This window comes from Eleutherodactylus coqui, chromosome 6 (assembly GCF_035609145.1).
Source record: "Eleutherodactylus coqui strain aEleCoq1 chromosome 6, aEleCoq1.hap1, whole genome shotgun sequence".
NCBI classification, from domain to species: domain Eukaryota; kingdom Metazoa; phylum Chordata; class Amphibia; order Anura; family Eleutherodactylidae; genus Eleutherodactylus; species Eleutherodactylus coqui.
This window is the reverse complement of record NC_089842.1, coordinates 29,684,179-29,707,492: the sequence shown is the minus strand read 5'-3', so window position 1 is coordinate 29,707,492 and position 23,314 is coordinate 29,684,179. Positions and strand designations below refer to the sequence as shown.

At 44.1% G+C, this 23,314-nt stretch overlaps 1 protein-coding gene across 2 annotated transcripts in view; it reads right to left on the bottom strand.

Moving 5' to 3' along the window:
* Nucleotides 1-1,134: 1,134 nt before the first annotated feature.
* MAG (myelin associated glycoprotein) overlaps nucleotides 1,135-23,314 on the bottom strand; it is a 67,137-nt gene continuing 44,957 nt past the window's right edge. The window contains exons 8-12 of one of the 2 annotated variants that reach the window (XM_066606519.1): nucleotides 21,997-22,284; nucleotides 21,705-21,801; nucleotides 9,379-9,472; nucleotides 8,346-8,386; nucleotides 6,401-6,538 (exon numbers count right to left, since the gene is read on the bottom strand). In XM_066606519.1, the coding sequence (XP_066462616.1) occupies nucleotides 8,354-8,386; nucleotides 9,379-9,472; nucleotides 21,705-21,801; nucleotides 21,997-22,284 (512 nt within the window). In that variant the 3' untranslated portion in view covers nucleotides 6,401-6,538; nucleotides 8,346-8,353. Of the gene's footprint in view, nucleotides 6,539-8,345; nucleotides 8,387-9,378; nucleotides 9,473-21,704; nucleotides 21,802-21,996; nucleotides 22,285-23,314 lie in introns of both variants that reach the window. The other variant, XM_066606520.1, reaches the window with a different exon arrangement.

The following is a 23,314-nucleotide window of genomic DNA, read 5'->3' as shown; positions in this document are numbered from 1 at the left end:
AACTACTGTAATACTGCCCCCTATGTACAAGACTATAACTACTATAATACTGCCTCCTATGTACAAGAATATAACTACTATAATGCTGCCCATTTATGTACAAGAATATACCTACTATAGTATTGTCCCATATGTACAAGAATATAACTACTATAATGCTGCCCATTTATGTACAAGAATATAACTACTATAATACTGCCCCCTATGTACAAGAATATAACTACTATAATACTGCCCCCTATGTACAAGAATATAACTACTATAATACTGCCCATTTATGTACAAGAATATAACTACTATAATACTGCCCCTATGTACAAGAATATAACTACTATAATACTGCCCCTTAGGTACAAGAATATACCTACTATAGTATTGTCCCATATGTACAAGAATATAACTACTATAATGCTGCCCATTTATGTACAAGAATATAGCTACTATAATACTGCCCCCTATGTACAAGAATATAACTACTATAATGCTGCCCATTTATGTACAAGAATATAACTACTATAATACTGCCCCCTATGTACAAGAATATAACTACTATAATACTGCCCCCTATGTACAAGAATATAACTACTATAATGCTACCCATTTATGTACAAGAATATAACTACTATAATACTGCCCCCTATGTACAAGAGTATAACTACTATAATACTGCCCCCTATGTACAAGAATATAACTACTATAATACTGCCCCCTATGTACAAGAATATAACTACTATAATACTGCCCCCTATGTACAAGAATATAACTACTATAATACTGCCCCTATGTACAAGAATATAACTACTACACTACTGCATCCTATGTACAAGAATAGAACTACTATAATACTGCCTCCTATGTACAAGAATATGACTACTATAATACTGCCTCCTATGTACAAGAATATAACTACTATAATACTGCCCCCTATGTACAAGAATATAACTACTACAATACTGCCTCCTATGTACAAGAATATAACTACTATAATACTGCCTCCTATGTACAAGAATATGACTACTATAATACTGCATCCTATGTACAAGAATAGAACTTGTATAATGGTTGTTTCTTATGAATGAAATGAACATCATCACACAATTCACCAGTTTCTGTAACTTTATTTATTTGCACCGGGGTCACCTACATGAAGAGTTGCTTTGATATTATATACATTGTATTATCCTGTATGCACATTTGGATTCTATATAACCTGATGACACAATATGATAGTTATGTTACGTAATATACAGGACTATACATCAGACAATAGGTTACGGACTCTGTAGGGTTGGGGAGGGGAGCAGAGTGTAGAACTGATTACTGTGCACAGACACAAACCGTATACTTTACACAATTGGTTAATATGGCATTGTGTCCGATCGGTAAGACTTCGATGTTCACTGTGACACACACAGGAGATTGCCAGCAGATACATCACGTCTTCTACTAAAGTCACAGCCAGAGCTGCATTCCGAATTTAGCGGTTTACTCCCAGACAGCAAATCCTCTCATTTCACTGCCAGTATAGTGTGTGAACACAACCTGCTCTGCTGTGCTGCATTGTAGGATATGTAGTGTTAACATCAGTGACTTTAACATGCTGCACGATTTCATGTAGGATTATATCAGACACGATAATGGAAACTTAACGGACCCCATTATAATAAAAGTGGTCCATTCGGTGCCATTCGATCCCATTATAAGACAGATGTGTTCGACCAGGGAAGTCTCCCAAGAGCAGGTAGAGCGGATACCAGAATGCTGATGTGAATAAGCCATAATAGAGCTGCTACTAGAAGTCCTGCACATGTATAGATGATATAAACGTTGGATGTAGGTGTCTACAAACTGGTGGAGTCTACCGAACAAATTAAAAGTGAAGATCTCTAGTAATGTTGACTTTTCCCTAAACGCTTCATCCAGTCACCGATGATAACACAGAATGGTCTGCGGCCAGTAGAGCCTTAACTTTTCACCCTTGAATACGATTTTGTGCTTTTCTTTCCTCTTTATATTGCTCTGAGCTTTGCTTTCCTAATACAGAGCTCCAAAATCCCCTTCGTAGACAAAGAGATATGTGGTAAGATTTTGTCTGCCTGCAGCCACCACTAGGGGGAACTCAGGAGATGACTGCATACAGTGTTATTATTGAGTTGTAAATATAAGTTGTATACAGTCAGCTCCCCCTAGGGGTGACTGCAGGCAGACAGAATTGTATCACTTAGCTTTATGCCTTTACAGATGAGCTATAGCTCTGAATCATAAAAGCCAGAAAAACGAAGCTCAGACTCCTGTAGAAAAAGTTTTGGAGAACTGCTTTAATTTCTCAGCATATAATTATTGATTACCTATCCTCAGGTCAGATCTTCAACTGCTGATTGGCAGGGGTCTGCCGCTCAGGATCTATGCCTAACAGCTGATCCCCTGACTTCCTATCAATGTGAACACTGCTGGAAGCAGATAGCACTGTCAACATTGAAGCGACCCAGTTTGGTACTGCAGGCACAGCTCCCTCTGAATTCAATGGGAGCTGTGCCTGCAATACCAAACTGGGCCACAGTAATATGGACAGGACTAGTTGCTTACTGTACTGACAGTGGTGTTGAGAATCAGCTGATTGGCAGTGATCCAAAGCGGTGAACCCCCGACGATCAACTATTGATGACCTAGCCTGAGGATAGTTAAAGTTCTGGAGAACCCTTTTAATCAGAGCAGAATATAGGTCTCAAAAACAAGAAGAAGTGAAGCTTCACTGTAAAGCATGTATCAGATAGTATTTTCCAGAAGGGAAATGTTCCCTACAACATTTAACTATCAGCATCTCGCTATGTCGGAAAAGCCAATCCTCCTGATCTTTTTGTTGTCGTCTGTAAATCTTCTCAAATCACTCTTTTAGCTTCTGATGTTTCCCTACTTCCTGAGCGTTCTCCTTAGATCAATTCTCCAGCTTTGGAGCTAAATTCTTTACCCGGTACGGAAGGGGGTATATTACCTGCAGTTGTTATTCTCTGCCGTTCCTCTGATTTGCCAGGTCCCATTTTTGTCTGTCCAGAATTGCTGCTGAAATTTTCTAATTTACTGATGTGCAATGTGCACTGCTCTCTGATTGGCAAGCGCTGATCATGTGAGCATCCCTGGCCAATCAGAGAGAAGGAATAGTGCATTGGTAATCCAAAACTACCAATGCACTGTGAGGATTAGGTAGTCTGAAGATTGCATCAGCCATCTTGATCTGCTGAAAATGGGACTCAGAACTCGAAGGGCTGGCAGAGAAGAACTGCAGATAATGTACACCCTCTTTTCGGGTACCAGGAGAGGATTTTGTCCCAAAACCCAAGGGTAGCTATAGTATACAGCACCTACATTGGTTACTTGAACTCCCAGCCACCAACACTATAACTGTATCAGGACCTCATCTACCACATGCCAATTATTTTACTGGGTCTTCTTATGTGGCAAAGGGGCATTTGGCCACCTTCAATCAACAGGGCCATGGTGTGTCTGCTACATCTATGCCCCCTATAGCTACATACCTGGTGGCACATGTGGAATCTCATAGGTTGCCTGTGAGAAACAAGGAAATGTCGTAAAAGGATTGATGCAGGCTGTAGGTGGAAGACCAGGAGGATCTACCAGCGCCATCTCAATAACACGGTTTAAGAAGTTAATGGGGTTACTACTCATCACAAATTCTGCCGACATGCTCTTTCATGAAAAAGGGGCCCTGATCAGAACCCCTCTATTATTGTGGCGTGCCACTTGCAGTTGGTGAAATGCCATTGATGGTCCCAAAGCTGGTGAGGTTACATCTGCCACAGACCACATCCCCAGTAAGTGGTCTACAGGTAAGTTGATATTTTCAGACCCAATCTCCTAAATGTGTGTTATGTCTTTACCAGTAAGGAGTTAAAGGAATACCCCAGGCAAATGTGATCCTATCAAAAGGCCTAAGGGGTGGGGCATGACACATGGAGTCTTTTGGGGGCATTATTAGAATCCCTGAGTCACTTCCCACTAGACATAATTCAGGGTTTCAGTTTGCCGGGATCATTTCCTTGGCTTAGTGCGGTAGTAAGATAATAAAGATCCCATAAAAGTCAATAACGAGGTATAATCGGGGTATCTGCAACACATCCCTGTAATGATACATGTGAGCCATGTAAGTACAGAGTCAGCACAGAAATGTTGTATGGTGTCAGGGTATAATTAAAACAATGCCTGACAGTAAATGGCATTAAATTGCATTTGAAGGAGTGTTGACATCTATGTCCTAAAAGGAAGTATTTTGTGCAGCTCTCATTGCTGACTAAGTTATGGGGTATGACTATTTTGTGATATGATTCAGATCAGAGTTATTGTATGTCAAAGATGTATGTTGTACAAGCCTGCTGAGTGGCGCTGTTGCATTGATGTCTATGGAAAACAGCTGTCTTCGTCACAGTGGTAGAAAAGGGTACTGCAACAAATATAATGTAAATTTCCCCCAAAAATGTGGCCATGATAAAATTCTAATTTTTGTCTGCAAGAACAGCACTAGGGCAATAGACATTGCAAAGGTTTCGAATGGACACTTTTATTGAAGGTTTATGACCCTGTGTTACATACTGAGGTGCTTTTATAAAAAGTGACGCTGTCAAGGGTGAAGGTACAAGGAATGAAGATCATTTTGACAAGTTCCTGTTACTGTATATTTTACAATTATTAGAATACTTAACTCAACCACTGAAACGCAGCAATGTTTAAAGATTTAGTAACTGGAAAGATTGGAAAATCAAGTTTCTCTTCACTTATATTTCTGCAACGACACGCAGAGAACGGCGTTTACAGCAAATTAATCGGAGATCCAGGGAACGGCCATCTCTGAACTATTAGAAGGTAAAGCTTAATATAGAACAGGCAAGAGAACGTCGCACCCTAAATTGTTAGACTGAATAATATGGGTGGGAGTGGGGGGGGGGGGTATGGAGAATGTTCTAGATCTAGTAGAAAACCTCTGGCATAGATTGCACGGTACACATGTAGCGAGTCCGCCTACGTACACAGGCTTCTGATGCTTGATGGAACATAGCCATGCGTAATAATTCCCCAGAGTTTGGACTCATCAGGTTTATCTGATCCAGCAACTAAATTTGACAAAGACGCACACGGGAACACGTCAGCTTCTGCTTTTCTGACTAACAGCACAAAGGATTGTGGGTAGGAAGATGAAATCATAAAACTTAAGTCAACAGCTTGATGCTCGCCCACTCCCTCTGACACAACTGGCGCCATTGCCTGGAGCCGTTCCATCCAAGAGCCAAATAATCAAAGAATATGGGAAGGGGATGTAATATCTCTAGAGTTATTGCTACAGTCGCCACCATGGCCAGTGCATGGACGGCCCTTTGGAGGTCACTTAAGCATGATATTCAATGTAAGAAGTCTAAATTAGGAATTTAATGCTGCCCCTCTTTGTCTAATTGCCAAAATCTTACGGTAATGGTTCCTCCCAATGCTAGAGATGTGATAGGGGAAAGGGAAGTCTAAAGAGGTGGGGATAAGGTTGCCCCTCTATTCCTTATGCTATGGTATCCCCTCCTTTTCATCTTCTAGCAGTAGCTCATGTGGTGGAACAGGAGATTTGAGGTTTGGGTTGTTCCTTTTCTCTCTACAGAGACCAGACAAGCCCGCCAATTTTAGGTAAGCTCCACCCTCAACTGAAACTATCCTTAGAGCTGACCACAGCAACCAATAAACTACTTACGTCTGTTTGAGCAGGGCATGTTAGAACTTAGGCTAACGCATGGCTGGTGGTGTTCATAAATTATGTAAATTAAAGTGTACCTATTGTTACAAAAAGCCCATCCTGCAGACTTTGGGACTTGTTTTTTTCTCTCTGCTGGTTATTAAGTCCATATGCACTCTTTCTGCCTCCCAAATGGGTGGGCACTTCCTGCTGTCATTTCACTTCAGTTTGCTGTGTTCTCTGAGCCAATTAAGTGTCTCCCTTGACCAATTTCTTCTGACACTGTTTGACTATAGCACAGAGTGAGGACCTGCAGCTGCATCCCCCTCCTCTCCTTCCTCCTTGTCTACTATTTATTATTTTACACTAGATTGATTTTTCTGATGACTGAGAAGGTTTCTGGACACTTACAGAGATCCTGCAGGCAAGAAGATGAGGACAACTGGTGGAAGATCTTATTCTCCCATCCCCCTCCCTTCCCTTCCTCCCAATAAGATATATAATGCTAACAATAAGTACACTTTAAGTCATTTTGCAGCAGGAAAATTTGAGTATTTTTTTTAATCCAATGAAACATGGTCTTGAGGTTTTCCATGATGGTGGCCAGGCATTGGGTCAGTTGTGTTTGTGCTGTTAGATAAGTGGCCGTCATTTTGCCCGGATTTCTGCATATTCAGTAAGCTCCTCGGGGTTGGTGTAGATGTCCTTTACACTCTTCTTTGTAAAGTCAATATTTGCATACTCGGAGTCCACAGTTGGGGTTTGCTTCCTCTTACTCAATAGGAGTCTTTCCGAAATACTGAGAAATTGGCTCTAGAAAGAAAATAAAGAGATCAGATTGAACATGTATCAGTGAGAGTAATGAGAAGTGAATATGCTACAAGAAGACAAGACAAGCCTCGGCAAATGGAGTCACGCTCTATGAATAGTGGCTGAGTCCACCATAAATTAAACATAGTGGCCATCTTCATTGAGAAGAACGCTCCACCTAGAAGACCATCCTCCTGAAAGACTACTTCAAATCATTTCTCAAGCTATTAGATTAATTGATAGGGAGCAGGCCCCCTTCTCTTAAGTCTATGGGAGTTACAGAAAGAATCGTGAGATGACTGTTCAACTCTTTCTATAATTCCCTTGGTCTTTAATTGGATGAGCACCCATACTACCGGTATGTATAGGCTGCAAATGTTTGTGATGGGAATACCCTACACAGAGCACATATTATAAATATCTTATAGAACATGATTCTTGATTGATTTAGTTTTTACAGAAAAACACTTAAGACGGCAGTAGAATAGCAGATTATGAAATAACTTTAACAATTATCACAGAAATTAAACATCAGGCGACTATAAGACATTATCAGACCCACAGTGTTTAGAAACCAAAACCCGCAAGACAATTTATTTCAGTGGCTGTGGACAAACACTAAGAATGCCAGAAGCAATCAGAAGCAGAATTAGAAAATTCTCTACTGTAATCAACTGTAGAAAGAAGTTTTTGGTCCACAATACCAGCTAATTGTTGGGTTTACACTGAAACTGCAGCCAAGAGTGTGTGGGGACTTGAAGCAGCAAAAATAACATTTAAGTAGTCCAAATTGTTTTAGAATCTGACAATTTAGTGCTTTTAAATGGGTCTGACCAAAATGATTTATCACCTGTCTATCGCATAGGTAAATGTTAGACTAGTGAGGGTCCAACTGCTGGAGCCCCTACACACACACTAGTATAGAGGACCCTGGTCTTCTGCCCTTAGGCTGCCTGGTATTGTGCTGAACAGTTTACATCAGACACATAGATTTTGGATGGAGTGTAGACTTCTCTTTAATAAATTCTTGTGGTCAAGTGGGGGGGGGGCTTCTGAACTCTCCATTAAAAACTTGAAAATAGTATGATTTATAGAAGCAGTCATACCATCTATGTGGGAATAGAAGGGCAAACATGCCATAGCAGTAGTCCATGTACTGTATATTGGCCTGTAAAGAGGGGCAGCCCAACTCAGGTTGTCCCCATATATCCTCCATAAAGGGAGTGAGAACCTGACTAGGGCTTAGAATACTTTTAGACACAGTAATTTGCTCCGGTAGGCAAGCACCGATCAACAAGATTGATGTGCGTCTATCCGACCTATACATGGGTCAGTTCAGACTCTCTTTGGAACAAGCGACCATTCTTACAATTGTTTGTCCCCAAGGAGCTGTCGTTGGTCAGCTGCACATCCCTGGTTTACACGAAGAAATGTGCAGCTGAGCTGTAAGAATTTTTATGCTTACATAAGAGAAAAAATTAAGAGACAACTGGGTTTTTGCTCATTCATTGGCCAATTATTTGTCCTTTCACATGGCTCAATGGTGAGGGAAACAAATGTTCTTGCCCAATACTCAGGATGCGTGAAAGGCCTTTTATTCTGTGAATACTATAAACAAAGAATCAGGAGCTGCCTATTCTTCTACAAGGAATGACTTGGTGGAGCCAACAATGGATAGATGGTGGGGAGCTTTAGCTGCTACCATGCTTCATCTCCTCTATATACATCCCCGATTGTTCATTCACTTGTCTATTTCCATTTCGGATTTCTTCATCGTTAACACATAAAACATGTACAATAAAGTACGTACCTTTAGGATCATTTTACCTCCACCGCACAGATCTCTCCTGACTGTTGGAGAAGGTAGATTAGTGAATGTTACATGGAGATTCATATCATGATATTAGTGCATTATACATGGTGGCTCGGAATATTAGTCAATGGTTTATGATTTATCAGAACTTCAACAGTACAGGATAGAGCCAAAAATATTCAAAAAGTTGTGCCAATGTCAAGTGACTATTAGAGTATAGATATACTATTAGATATTCATCGGACCTGGCATATTCTTGTGGGTTACACAGAAATAGGTATTGAAAAAGTTCAAAAAGTTAGAAATAGAGCAGAAATATATATAAATAGAAAATGGCGAGGAAACAGCTTGTATTCATCAGGGATAAATAAAGGAATATGTCCCTCTGTATTAACATCTATTGGTGCTTTTACAACAGTATTGTCTATTATATTTCTATTTTCCTTGCTTGCTGATTTGTTGTTTAGATACAGTCGATGAGGATCTGAGCACTGTGATTCTAATGTCCCAATGAAGACTCTTCAGCTCAGATGGGTGCGTGTATTCCGCATTTCTATTAGTCTTTCCCTTACCTAAATTTTAAAAAAGGAGCAAATCAGAGCCTATATGTGTCCAGCCATGACACCAGCACAGGGATCCTGTCATCCAGGTCATCAGTGAGGGTCGAGAGTTTCTGGACTTGTTAAAAATTAGCATTGACTAGAGCTGAATGCCTTCACCCAGAAAGTATCCAAGTTTTGCCTTCCCCTTTAACTGGCCCTGCAGGTATGTATGCCATTGAGGGTCCCAGGTCATGGAATTGGTGAGGGTCTCAGCTCTAAAATCTCATATCGATGTTATTTCTATCTCTACTTAAGGGGAACCACTGGAGAATACGTTATTCAAAATGGCAACCAGCTTAGAAAGCAATAGAGAAGAGTCATGGGTATTGTTGTGCCCCCAATGTCTACTAAATGGTAATTAGCAAAAATCTGTTTCATTGTATAATAAAAAAATAGGAAACGAGAAGCAAATATTCCATTTTTATTACCTCTATTTTTCCTAAATTTTTTTTGGCGGTGTCTCCGCTATACGACGGTGAGGTCTCCGTCTGGATAAAGCTGGAACTTTCTGTTACGTTCTTCCTATGACACAACGCCAAATACGGAAAATCAATATTAAATATTTAGTTGAAGATCAGCAAATTCAGAACAGAATGTCATGGAGCCAGAGGAGCACGGTGTTCCGGGGAGTGCGGTATTCAGGAAAGAATGGTGTACAGGGTAGCGTAGTGTGTAGAGAAATGCTGTGTTCATAGAACTGTGATGTTCAGAGGAGCACGGTGTTCAGGTGAACGCAGTGTTCAGTGGAGCGCAATGTTCAGGGGAGCGAGGTGTTAAGGGGAGGGAGGTGTTAAGGGGAGGGCAGTGTTCAGAGGAGGGCAGTGTTCACTGGAGTGGAGTATTCAGAGGAGCATGGTGTTCAAAAGACTGTGGTGTTAAGAGGAGGGCAGTGTTCACAGGAGCTTCGTATTCAGAGGAGCGCTGTATTCATAAGACTGTAGTGTCCAGAGGAGCGCAGTGTTCAGAGGAGCGCAGTGTTCAGAGGAGCACAGTGTTCAGAGGAGAGCGGTGTTCAGAGGAGCGTGGTGTTCAGAGGAGCGTGGTGTTCAGGGGAAGTGCGGTGTTCAGGGGAGCACAGTAATCAAGGGAGAGCAGTGTTCAGAGGAGCGCGGTGTTCAGAGCAGTGCAGTGTTCAGGGGAGCGTGGTGGTCAGAACAGCGCAGTGTTCAAGGGAGCACCGTGTTCAAAGCAGCACAGTGTGCAGGGGAGCGCGGTGTTCAGAGCAGCACAGTGTTTAGGGGAGCGTGGTGTTCAGGGGAGTGCTGTGTTTTAATGGAGCGCTGTGTTCAGAAGAGCACAGTGTTTAGGGAAGCACGGTGCTCAGGGGAGCGCAGTATTCAAGGGAGTGATGTGTTCAGAGCACTGTGGTATTTGCATTATTGCAGTGTTCAGAGGAGTGCAGTATTAGGGGGAGCATGCTGTTCAGAACTGTGGTGTTCAGAGGAGGGCAGTGTTTACAGGAGCACAGTGTTCAGAGGAGCGCAGTGTTCAGAGGAGTGCGGTGTTGAGTAGAGCTCGGTATTCAAAAGACTGTGGTGTTCAGAGTGGGGCAGTGTTCACAGGAGAGTAGTATTCAAAGGAGCACGGTGTACAGAGGAGTGCGGTGTTCAGAGGAGCGCAGTGTTCAGGGGAGCGCGGTGATCAGGGGAGCGCGGTGATCAGGGGAGCGCGGTGTTCAGGGGAGCGCGGTGTTCAAGGGAGCACGGTGTTCAAGGGAGCACGGTGTTAGGGGGGAGCGGTGTTCAGGGCAGCACAGTGTTAGGGGGGAGCGGTGTTCAGGGGAGCGCAGTGTTTAGAGAAGCGTGGTGTTCAGGGGAGTGCACTGTTCAGAGGAGCACAGTTATTAAGGGAGAGCGGTGTTCAGAGGACTGTGGTATTCACAGAAGTGCGATGTTCAGATGAGCTCAGGGGGAGCCTGGTGTTCAGAGCAGCACAGTGTTCAGGGGAGCACGGTGCTCAGTGGAGAGCTTTGTTTGAGTGGAGTGCTGTGTTCAGAGGAGCACGGTGTTAAGAGCAGTGCAGTGTTCAGGGGAGCGCAGTGTTCAGAGCACGCAGTGTTCAGGAGAGCGCGGTGTTCAGGGGAGCACAGTGTTAGAGGAGCATGGTGTTCAGAGGAGCGCATTGTTCAGGGGAGCGTGGTGGTCAGAGCAGTGCAGTGTTCAGGGGAGCATGGTGGTCAGAACAGCGCAGTGTTCAGGGGAGCACGGTGTTCATAGCAGCACAGTGTGCAGGGGAGCGCGGTGTTCAGAGCAGCACAGTGTTTAGGGGAGTGTGGTGTTCAGGGGAGTGCTGTGTTTTAATGGAGCGCTGTGTTCAGAAGAGCACAGTGTTTAGAGAAGCATGGTGCTCAGGGAAGCGCAGTATTCAAGGGAGTGATGTGTTCAGAGCACTGTCGTATTTGCATTATCGCAGTGTTCAGAGAAGTGCAGTATTAGGGGGAGCATGCTGTTCAGAACAGCGCAGTGTTCAGGGGAGCGTGGTGTTCAGAGCAGCAGGGTGTGCAGGGGAGTGCAGTTATCAGGGAAGAGCGGTGTTCAGAGGAGTGTAGTATTCATAGGAGTACTGTGTTCAGAAGAGCGGGGCATTAAGAGCAGCGCAGTGTTCAGGGCAGTGCAGTGTTCAGGGAAGCATGGTGTTCAGAGGAGGGTGGTGCTTAGAGGAGCACAGTATTAAGAAGAGTGTGGTGTTCAAAGCAGCGCAGTGTTTAGGGGAGTGGAGTGTTTTGGGGAGCATGATGTTCAGAACAGCACAGTGTCCAGGGAGCGCAGTGTTCAGAACAATACAGTGTTCAGGGGAGCACGGTGTTCAGAGCAGTACAGTGTTCAGAGGAGTACCGTGTTCAGAACAGCACAGTGTTCAGGAGAACGTGATGTTAAGAGGAGCAGAGTATTCGGGGGAGCATGATATTCAGAACAACATGGTGTTCAGAGGAGCGCAGTTTTCAGACAAGAGCTGTGCTCAGAGGAGTTCAGTGTCCAGTGGAGCACGGCATTCAGAAGAGCACCATAACCACTCCATTCTTGAGATTGCAGGAGGTCTCCATTTATAGAGCCCCACCAATAAGAATGTAAAATATATGACAGATTTTAAAAAAACGTTACAAAAGCAGCAGAAGGAGTTGATGTCAATTGTCTTCTAGCACTCAGCATCTTCCTTCTATGCTGAGATATTATCATTTGAGATTACAGACCCAAAGTCTTAGGCTGCCCTACTGAGAGCTTCTAGAGACAACGTTACATTTGTTCACACATATTTGCTGTTATTAAAGCCAGTTAAAGTGTAGACATTGATGTAGATGGTGACAGAGCTGTAACTTGAACCTTTCTGGTGCCAACACAAAATCTGTAATGGGGCCTATACATAATATGTGCCATTTATGATATTGGTGTCTTCTTATGTGACCCATACCTCCTCGATCACCATGGTCAACTGCTAACACTACACTCTCTATACTTATGACCTGGCTGCTAGCTCTACACCCTCTATAGTTTCACACTTGACTGCTAGTTTTGAACCTACTAGAGCTACACCTCTGACTGCTAACTCTGCAGTCCTTTTTGTCTACGCCACTGACTGATACTTCTGCACCCCCTATAGCTACACCCCTAACTACTACCTCGGTACCCATATAGTTACACCCCTGACTGCTCCATCTGCCCCTCCTATAGCCTAATCATTGAATGAGTTCTCTACACCCCTGTAGCTACACCACTTACTACTACATCTGTACCTGCTATAGCTAAACCCTAAGTGCTAGCTCTGCACCCACTGTCTTTACATCCCTGGCTAATGCCTCTACACCTGCTAGAACTCCCCCCCTGGCCACTATCTCTGCATCCTCTATAGCTACACACCTGACTGCTACCTCTGCACCTGGAATAGCTACACCCTGCACTGATTACTAAGGGCTCATGTCCACGGGCAAAATGAGATTTAAAATCCGCAGCGGATCTCCCGCGCGCGGATCCGCACCCCATAGGGATGCATTGACCACCCGCGGGTAGATAAATACCCGCGGATCGTCAATAAAAGTGATTTTAAAAAAAATGGAGCATGAAAAAATCTGGACCATGCTCCATTTTCATGCGGGTCTCCCGCGGGGACGGCTCCCGCGGGCTTCTATTAAAGCCTATGGAAGCCGTCCGGATCCGCGGGAGACCTAAAATAGGAATTTAAAGCATTTACTCACCCGCAGCGGGCCGCGAAGCGCTGCTCTTCCTCACGGCCGCATCTCCCTTGCTTCGGCTCGGCGGATGTGCCCGGCGCATGCGCGCGGCACATCGACGACGTGCCGGCGACGTGCCGCCGGCGTCAGGAATTCATCCGCCGGCCGAAAATGAAGATCCGGCCGTGAGGAAGAGCAGAGCTTCGCCGCCCGCTACGGATAGGTAAATGCTTTTAAATTGCTATTTTCAGCGCCCATGTCCGCGGGGCAGGAGGGACCCGCTGCAGATTCTACATGTAGAATCTGCAGCGGATCTGATTTTCCCCGTGGACATGAGGCCTTAAAAATATGTCTGATTGTATCTAAGTTACAATTATACACAAACACTATGTAACTAATAACACAGTTGTACAGTTCATCATTCACAGTGCATCAAGAAAAAGTAAGTGAACACCTGTGTTAATGACTTCTTCAAGAGCCAATTCACAAAAATGTTTGTGAATGAAATAAATGAGATTGGTGGTGCTTTTCCTAATAAATAAAGACACAGAAAGCCTGGTTACTGACAGATCTGTTCTTCTCCATGACTGGTTAGTGTGACCAACACTTCAATGAAAGTAACTGTCGGAAGACGTCATAAAATGGGTCATAGAGATGCTGGAAAAAGGACGCGAATATGAAAATCTGAGTGTACATCAATTGATGGTCATTATCTTCAGATGGAGAACATTCAGGACTGTTCTGCTGTTCTTAGGAGTGGGCCTACTGTTATAGCTCTCCAAGAGCATAATGGGTAATCCTGATAGAGGTGAGAAAAAACCCAAGAGGAACAGCAAAAGACCTCTGTAGACTCTACAAGCTGCATATACCTCAATTCATGTGTCTACTATTAGAAAATCGTTGACCAAGAATGGTGTTGATGGAAGGACACGACAAAGAAAGCTGCTGCTATAAAAAAAAATTGTGGCCCATCTCAAGCTTACTGAGACTGCTTGGATGAAACAAATGTGGAATTTTTAAAAACAAATGCAAAGCTCTATAGTTAGAGGAGGAACACTGCAAACCAACAACAAATCCTCATCCAACTATGAAGATGGTGGAGGGGACAACATGGTTTGGGGGCTATGGTGGAGTAGAGCATCATAATTTTGGACTGCTTAGCTCTTCATAGTCTGGATGCCTTGCAATCATTGAAGGAAAAATGAATTCTAAGATCGATCAGAACATCTAACAGGGGACTGTAAGGCTGCCCGCAGACGGGCGGGTCGGATCCGGCGGCGAGAATTTTCGCCGCGGGACCCGACCCCAGCGCCTGCAGGGAGGAGCGTGTACTCAGCCGTGCCTGGTGGCCCCGGCTCTTTCATGTGCCGGCTGCCGGGCAGCCAAGGCATGCGCAGACCGGAGCCGGCGGCCCGGTGAGTGACGTTTCTGTGCGAGGCTCTGCGAGCCCCGCACAGAAACAGGACATGCCGTGGTTTGTTTGCCGCGCGACATTTCGCGCGGCCAAACTGCGGCCGTCTGCATAGGAGTGCGTATTGTAATGCACTCCTATGCAGGCTTTTAGTGGCGGAAATCCCGCGGATAATCCCGCCGCGGGATTTCCGCCCGTGTGCAGGCGGCCTAAGGCAGCCACCAATGACCTTGAGCTGAAGAGACATTGGTTGATGTAACAAGGCAGTGACCCAAAGTAATCAACTGAAGGCTGGTAGAATAAGAATATTAGTGTTGTGTAATGGCCAAGTCAGAGTACTGAGCTTCAATTTATGAGATGCTGTTATGATCAGCACTAGTTATTCTGTATTGTCATCTCCTGCATTATAGTTTGTTGTTGGGGCAGTTGCTATGTACCTATTCCACATCTGATCAATTAAGGTGTACCCCAGTGTTATAGTAATAATATATGTATTCTATGGCGTATATATGTTTCTTACATCAGTCTAGGCAAACACGTGTGTGTGTACGTATGTATATATATATATATATATATTACATATTCGTATATCTACCTTCTTAGTGAATAACTAATATCTAAATGGTTAATTCGTTCATGTTGTACACTGGTATGTAGATGCAGGCTGATGCTCCCCCATATCTTTTCCTGGCTTAGTAATGTCCTGAGATAGCGGGTTCTGACCCCCTCCCTTCGCCGAGGACCTGTTAGTACAAATACAGAATGAGCTTATTCTCCTTCTTAAGTTTCTGTTTCCTAGGAATTATGTATTTAGTAGTAACACACCTCAAGGCGTTAACATATGTTAAACCATTAGCACTTAGAGCCAATCATGAGTCCTTATGATTACAAGGGGGCTTGTATGTCTGATGATACATAATTTTGGGTATATTTGTACTGTGAGGATGTTAATAAAGACAGAAGAGGATCATTGTCAGATGATAATGGCTGTGTCATGTGTCAGTGATTTGTGTACACAACTTCTCATATAATGCGGACCAGACAATGAAACATGCTAAGAAATCTCTGATGATTTCCCTAACACCAGCCTTGTTTGGAGAGGAGTTCCTGGTTGGTTAGCTATTTTTAAAAAATATCTCCAGCTTCTGCAGTGTGTTACTAGTTATAGCATACACTATGTACATTCTAATCAGAAATCCTTGTATGCTTCTAGTATCTTGTTCCTTGTGTAGCTTGCTTTTTGTCAGTGTAGTCTTGTTACTGTGGTTATTTTCAGTCCAGTCTTAGCTTCTTAACCTTGTAGTGTTTTGTTTACACTTTGCCTGTTTGTTTCTGTCTTCTCTTGTTTCTTAGTTTTGCTCAGTTGGTTTGCTTGTCAGCAAGTTTCAGTGTCCTCTCATTGTTTGTCAAGGACAGGGTTTCAGATATGGTTTCCATTTAGGATATATTTAGGGAAACTCTGGGACAGTGGTGTTTGGTGTTAGGGTCAGCATCAGAGATAGATTCGGAAATGACTTAGAGAAAGCTAGAGTTAGGGTCAGTTATTTTTAGGTTGTTATTATCTGTTCACTATCAGCCATCTAGACCTGTTAGAGACCGCTAGTGTAGACCTACAAGTTTTGGCGTAGAACCGATCCAGGTGAGGTTAGCAGCTGATCCATGGCAATTAGAGGTTTCGGAACCAGGCGATGAGAAACAGACCAGTGAGGTGCAATAGACAGAAAACCTTGCCCTTTGCTAGTAAGGATGATGAGAGCAACCCTGCCTAGAAGCGGGGTAGGCGCCCTGATAAGAACGGCCCAGTGTCCTTCCTCTCAGCCCTGACTAACCCTGATGGGACACTGAACACACCATAAGCCACAGAACAGGACTGGGAATAGTTCAGAGATGGAAAGGCAAAAGGAGATGCGTACACGGACAAGGCAGAGGAACAGGCCACTGGATACAAGACAGGAGGCGTACAGAGACTGGAGAGCAGTAAACAAACAAACACTGATAAAGTATAGGATAAGCACAGACTAGAAGACAGAGACAAGACCTATGCTGGGTGTCAGATGCATACATACAACAACACTGAGGCCAAGAGAAAGGGTTCCCAGCTAAGCTAAATAGGAAGGCAATTACCAATGTCCTACAACTGAGCTAGGAGCACTGGAGCAGGTAAGCACTGAAGCGCCGGAGAAAAGTATGCAGCAGTTCAAGTTACAGGGAAAGCAGGACGATGCTCATGTCTGCCAGAACACAGCAGGAGACAGACAAGTCTGAGCTGCAGATCTAATAGTACCTCCCCCATTACGACCTTTCCTCCTCCTGCCAGTGATCTGCAAAAATCTCTGAAATAGAAGAAGGGCATTGATGTTCTCTGAGGGTTCCCACAACCTCTCCTCCGGAATGTTACCCCTCCAGTCCACTAAGAAGAAAGTCTTGTTCCTACCTCTTTTCATATCCAGCATATTTTTTACCTCGTAGATGTTCACTGAGTTGATCTGAGTAGTATCAGGTCTGGAATCTATTGAAACCTATTCAGAACAAGCAGTTTAAGCACTGAAACAAGAAAAGTGTTCGGGATATGCAGGGAGGTTGGAAGGCGTAGCTTGTAACACACGAAATTCACTCTCTTAGAAACCTTGAATGAACCCTAGAATCGTGGGGCAAGCTTGTAAGACGGCACCTTTACCTGATATGCTTGGAGGAGAGCCATACTTTGTCCCCTGGAGAAAATTGTGGAGGAGGTTGATACCTGTGATTGGTGAACCTCTTCATTAAGGTGCTAGCTCTCTACAAAGTTGCCCTAGTCTCCCACCAGATCCTGGAAGAATTCTCCACTGAAGAAACTGTTGCCAGAACCTCAGAAGTGGTGAAAATAGGCAGGGGAAATCTGGGTTGCTGACCATATACAATGGTAAAAAGAGAACACTTTGTGGAGTCACTGGCATGTTGATTATGCGAGAATATCACCCAGGACAGCAGACTGACCCAATCGTCCTGATGGGTGTTAGTAAAATGGCAGAGATAGTTTGTCAGGAACTGGTTCGTATGCTTCACCTGTTCAGTAACCTCCGGTTGGTGCAGCATGATCGCTGATGGGAAGGCTAGTTTCATGGCTTGGAAAGCGTATTCAGCCTCTGAAGTCAACTGCTTGACATCCGCTCCCTTATCGGTAAGGGCAGAGATAGGCGACATTAAAGTTGAAAAGTGGGGCATGAATTGCCGGTAGTTAACGAGGCCCTAAAAATCGCTGAATAGCACGAAGCCCTGATGGACAGGGCCAATTCCGCACAGCAGAGACTTTATCAGGATCCATTTGCAAACTTTGCTTTGACACACTATATCCTAAAAAAAGAAGAGATTAACACTCGAAAATGCATTTTTCAAACTTGGCAAAAAAGCAGTGCCCACCTAACCGCTGGAGTATAGTATGGACATGCCTGCAGTGTGAATGAATATCAGGTGAGAAGATAAGGATTTCATCAAGATACACAACAATACATTTGTGGAGAAGATCCTTGAAGATGTCATTCACGAATTCTTGGAAGATGGCTGGGGCATTGACTAGACCGAAAGGCATTACTAAGTATTCATAGTGCCCATCTAGCATTTCGTCTCCTTCAGAGGTGCGGATTAGGTTATCAGCTCCTTGCAGATCAAGCTTGGTGAATTTCTGAGCGCAGTGCAGATAGTCAAACAGCTCTGGGATCAAGGGCAATGGGTATTTTTTCATAATCGTCATCATGTTCTAACCCCAATAGTCGATGCAGGGATGAAGCAACCCATCCTTTTTAACAAAGAAGAATCCGGCTCTAGCAGGAAAGGATGATCTGCGGATGAACTCTTTGGCTAGGTTGCCTTTGACATATTCAGCCGTGGCTTAAGCCTCAGGAATCGACAGGGGGTATACCCTGCCTTGAGGAGGTACGGAATCTGGTACAAGCTCAATAGGTCAGTCATAGGGACAATGTGGTGGCAAACACTCTGCCTCCTTCTTGTAAAAGAACATCAGTAAAGCTGTAGCAGGCCTCCAGCAGACCCTGGAGGTTCTGGGGAGCAGTAGAAGGTAGAAGAGACTGAACGGGAGCAGACACTTGGTATAGCAGGATGTTCCTCAACTTAACACCTCCATAGTACTCCAATCCAGGGTAGGGTTATATAATCGGAGCCATAGCAGACCCAGTAATAAGGGACTGGTCGCCCTAGGAAGCACCAACAGAGAAATTTTCTCAGAGTGAAGGACACCTATTTTCAACTCCAACTGCTCCATGACAAATTGAATGGTTTTGAGAAGGATGCTTCCATTGACTGTGGACACCACCAGAGGTCTCTCAAAGCAAAGGACAGGAATTTGGTAGCGGTAGAGCATGTCTAGCTGTAAGAAGTTTCCGTCCAACCTGAATCTAGAAATGCCGCTACCGTGATCTTGCCACCAGTGAGGGACAACGTCAAGGGTAGATTCAATCTTGGAGAGGAGCAATCCTCACCTAGGGTAGCCTCTCCAACTGACCCTAGGCTGAAGATTTTCCCAGTTTGAGAGGACTGGTGAGGACAAAATGGCCCGGCGCTCGACAATACATGCACAGATTTTTTGAGCATCTGAGTATGCGCTCCTCCTCTGTTAGTCTGAGCTGATCAACCTGCATGGGATCAGGGTCACTAGACAAGATGGTAGTAGTCAGAGCAGAAATCAGTCTCTGGAACCTCCTTAGACCTCTCCTGGAACTGACCCATTCTTGTGGCCAGAGAGATCAGGGCATCCAGTAGTGTCGGTACCTCGCGACCAGCCAACTTGTCCTTGATGCGCCCCACCAAACCCTCCCAGAATGTTGCTACCAGGGCCTCATTGTTCCAACCCAGCCCCAAAACCGGGGTTCAAAACTGAATAGCGAATTGACCCACAGTGAGATTATTCTGACGAAGGTGTAGTAGGGCAGAGGCAGCTGAAGTAGTGTGACCGGGCTCATCAAAGACCCTCTGAAAGGTCTCTACAAATGCACCTAGGTCATTAAGCAAGGGATCATTTCTCTCCCAGAGAGGATTGATCCAGGCCAATGCCTGTTTGAAGAGATGAGGCATCACAAATGCAACTTTGCCGTGGTCCGTGGGAAACAGGTGCGACAGAAGCTCAAAGTGAAGGGTACATTGATTAATGAAACCATGGCATTGTTTGGGATCGGCCTCATAGCATGGCAGAGCAGACAGATGGGGTCCAGATCCAGAAGCAGAAACTGCTTGTGGGTGCAGTGCCGCAGTTGCAACTGCTACGGAAGGCTGTGGTACCGCTGCAGTGGAAGAAATATTGCTTAAACGAGTACTCACATTATGTAGGTATGCCAGGACTTTCTCCTGACATTCCTGGTATTGCGCCATCTCCTGGAACAACTCCATAAGTCCCCTGTGGGAAGGATCAGCAGGATCTATGGTCTCAGTGTACTGTTATGGACCGACTGGGCCAACCTACAAGATTTGGCGTAGAACCAATCCACGCTGGGTATCAGATGCATACACAACAACACTAAGGCAAAGAGGGATTGTTCCCAGTTCAGCTAAATAGGAAGACAATTACAAATGCCCTATAGCTGATCTAGGAGCATTGGAGCAGGTAACCACTGAAGCACTGGAGAAAAGTATGCAGCAGTTCAAGTTACAGGAAAAGCAGGATGACGCCCTTGTCTGCCAGAAATAGCAGGAGACAGACAAGTCTGAGCTGCAGACCTAATAGCACCATTATCTTATACCATTATCAACCGATTACCGTCACCATTCTGTTCCTATCATCTATAAGTGAATTTTTTTATTCTTGCCTCTTTGTTATTTACTAGTGTTGCCACATGGTTCATATATTTATTCATTTGACTTGCCAGTTGTTACACAATTCAACTCTACCATGAATCCTCAGAGTATTTGAGTACAGGAAAACCCCATTAGTACCTGGGAAAGGCAGCTGCTATAGATGAAGTCAAGTTCTGTAATGTATTGTCCAGCTAGCGTTGTTACAGATACTGTGGCAGGCCTGAAGAAGATAGCGTACACAAGGCATTCCAGAAATACTGATGAACTGAAACACATTTCCATGGAGGAAGGGTCCAAAATTGTGAAAATCTTATTTACAGCTACTGGAAATGTTTGGTGAAGGGAACTGCTGCTAAAGGGGATCTGAAGGTTATTATATTCGAGGGTTCACTTAGTTTTTCTCCCTGTACTGTGGATGATTACAATAAGAGACATGATCGGTACAGCTGTTTTGTATTGTAAGTTACATTGTGTTTTTCTATAGTCGTGATAGAGATACAAGCAGAATACATTATATTAAGACATACTTACATGGGCAAGTGCTATATCGGTCCGAGAAACTCAGATCGATGTCGCACTCCTGTAATTTTACCGCGCATGAAAATCGCATGTTGTTTCAATAGAAAAAATTGAAAAATCGCATCGCACTTGCGTGCACATCGCATGGCGTGGAAGTGCGATGTGATTTTTATTACACTCTCATTGAAAATAATGGGTGATATCGCCAAAAAATAGGACATACTCTGATTTTTCAAACTTAGAGGGAAAATAATGGGCTGTGTTTACGTGTGAGTTCTGTTTATATTGCAATTGGACAGAACTTGCACGAGGAAATCTCCCATATAAATACGGACTAAGTAATAAGTGTGAAAATACAGGGAATTCAAAAGGGTTCACTTAATTTTTCTCTCTGCATTGTGGATGATGAACAGTATAACGATCTGTGTGTTATTAGTTACACTTTGTTTGTGTATAATTGTGACTTAAAATGGTTGTCTAGGGTTAGAAAAACATGGCTGCTTTCTTCCAAACACAGCGCCCCCCTTGTCCATAGGGTTGTGTGTGGTATTGCGGCTCAGCTCCATTGAAGTGAATGGGAATTGAGCTGCAATACCAGACACAACCCACTGACAAAAGTGGTGCTTGTGTTTGGAAGAAAGCAGCCATGTTTTTCTAATCCTAGACAACCCCTTTATATACAATCAATGCAGAAATGCAGGGTTCACTTACTTTTTTCTTGCTATTGTAGATTCTATATTATAGTATGGATCCTATATTCGCTATTATGATATTAGGAAACCTAAATTCATCCTACAAGCCCTGAGCTATTGAGTAAGTACAAGGAGTGCTATATTTTTGGAACATCTGGTTTCCGGATTAGAAATATTCCTTACTTTTCTCTGGTTTTAATCATGTAGCCACCGACCGCTACAAGAATGACGAAAACCACCACCGCTCCCACGGGTCCAATCTTGGCCCAAATTAAGTTGTCTATGAGGAAAGATGAAAAAGACATAGATGAGTCGTCTATGAAAAACACAAAGTATGTGGCTGCTCTCCTCGATCCTACAGACCAGGGAAAGGGTGAAGAGCATTTCCCTCTTGCAGCTGAAAAGACCCAATTACAAAAACATTCATAAAAAATGTTCCAGCGATTTAAGTGTTACATCTACGTCTGGGACTTACTTGTGTCCTGGAAGTGAAGCTCATGAATCTTCTTGCCGTACAGGTTGCTCACAGAGCACAGGACGACTTCGGGAAGCTTGGTCTCTTTCTGCAGTGTCAGGATGCTGCTGACCATGTAGCCGTTCCTCTGAGAGTGCACATACTCCGCATTAAGCTCACTGACCGTAAAGTTCTTCTCCGGGATCTCAAACATGATGTACGGATCTGGATTGGACTTTACCGTGCACATACACTGGACGTTGTCCTTCGTCACCGTGCACTTGGACTCAGGCAGAACTAATGGTGCAACTGGAAAGATGAAAACGTGATGGGGTTACTAGAGCAAATATCTGCAAGTCCGCCATGGACTGAGTCTTATGGTGGTCCGCCAGTCTAAACATCCAGAGCGGCGGTGGAAAACACCAAGGTAGGAATGAGAAGCTGAATAAAGGAGTTGTGTTATCAGACGCAAACTCTTTCAGATTGTGGTTACTGGGTTGACTGCCCCGGGTCCCGCTCCCAATGTTTTTGTAGGGGGCAAGTCGAACCCAGAGATGTACATATTTTCCTTGCAGGGGCCACTTTAAATGAAATGTAGTATTACATAACAGTCATTCAGATGAATAAGGGCAGATCCACTAGAACAGGAGCCACTCTTATGTACAGGGGGGTCAATATAAGGCATATGAATTGGGGTTGTAAGGCTACAAAAGCCGCTATCATGATAAGTCCAATCACAGACAGATAAGTGCAATCACAGTTGTTAACCCTTTAAATACCATTATCAATTCTGACAGTGCATCTAAATGTGCCGATTGGGACTGAGATGTTCCAAACAGCCCTCTTCACAGACCCCACTGGATATCTGGACCCTAAGGTATATCATTGTTCAAGAGAAGTTCGCAAGCTCTTGCACTTTATGGCGGTGGCGGTACTAAAGGCTATCCTACAGATGTGAATACAGCCAACAGGCCCGCCATTTAAACTGTTCCTGGACAACTTAGCGTTGTTCCAATTGGACTAGGCTGAGAGATCGCTTTTCAGGGAAAAAATGGTGCAGTCGTTTTATGAGACCTGGGGGAGTTTTGTCCGACTGCTGCCGCAGAGAGGAAGAGGAAAGCTGAGACATTGTTTTCGCCATACTTGCTGGTTCCAGGAACAAGTGGCATTGGGGGACTTCCCTGTCTAGGGTGTTTTACTGGTCGTGCCGTTGCCGTGGTGGCCTCTATATTCTTTGGCAAGTCTCCATTACCTAGGCTAAGAGTCTGTTTTAGACAAATAGACGCAATGATAATAGTTTTTGCAAACAGTCTCGTTTTGCTAGTAAAACAAGGAAAAG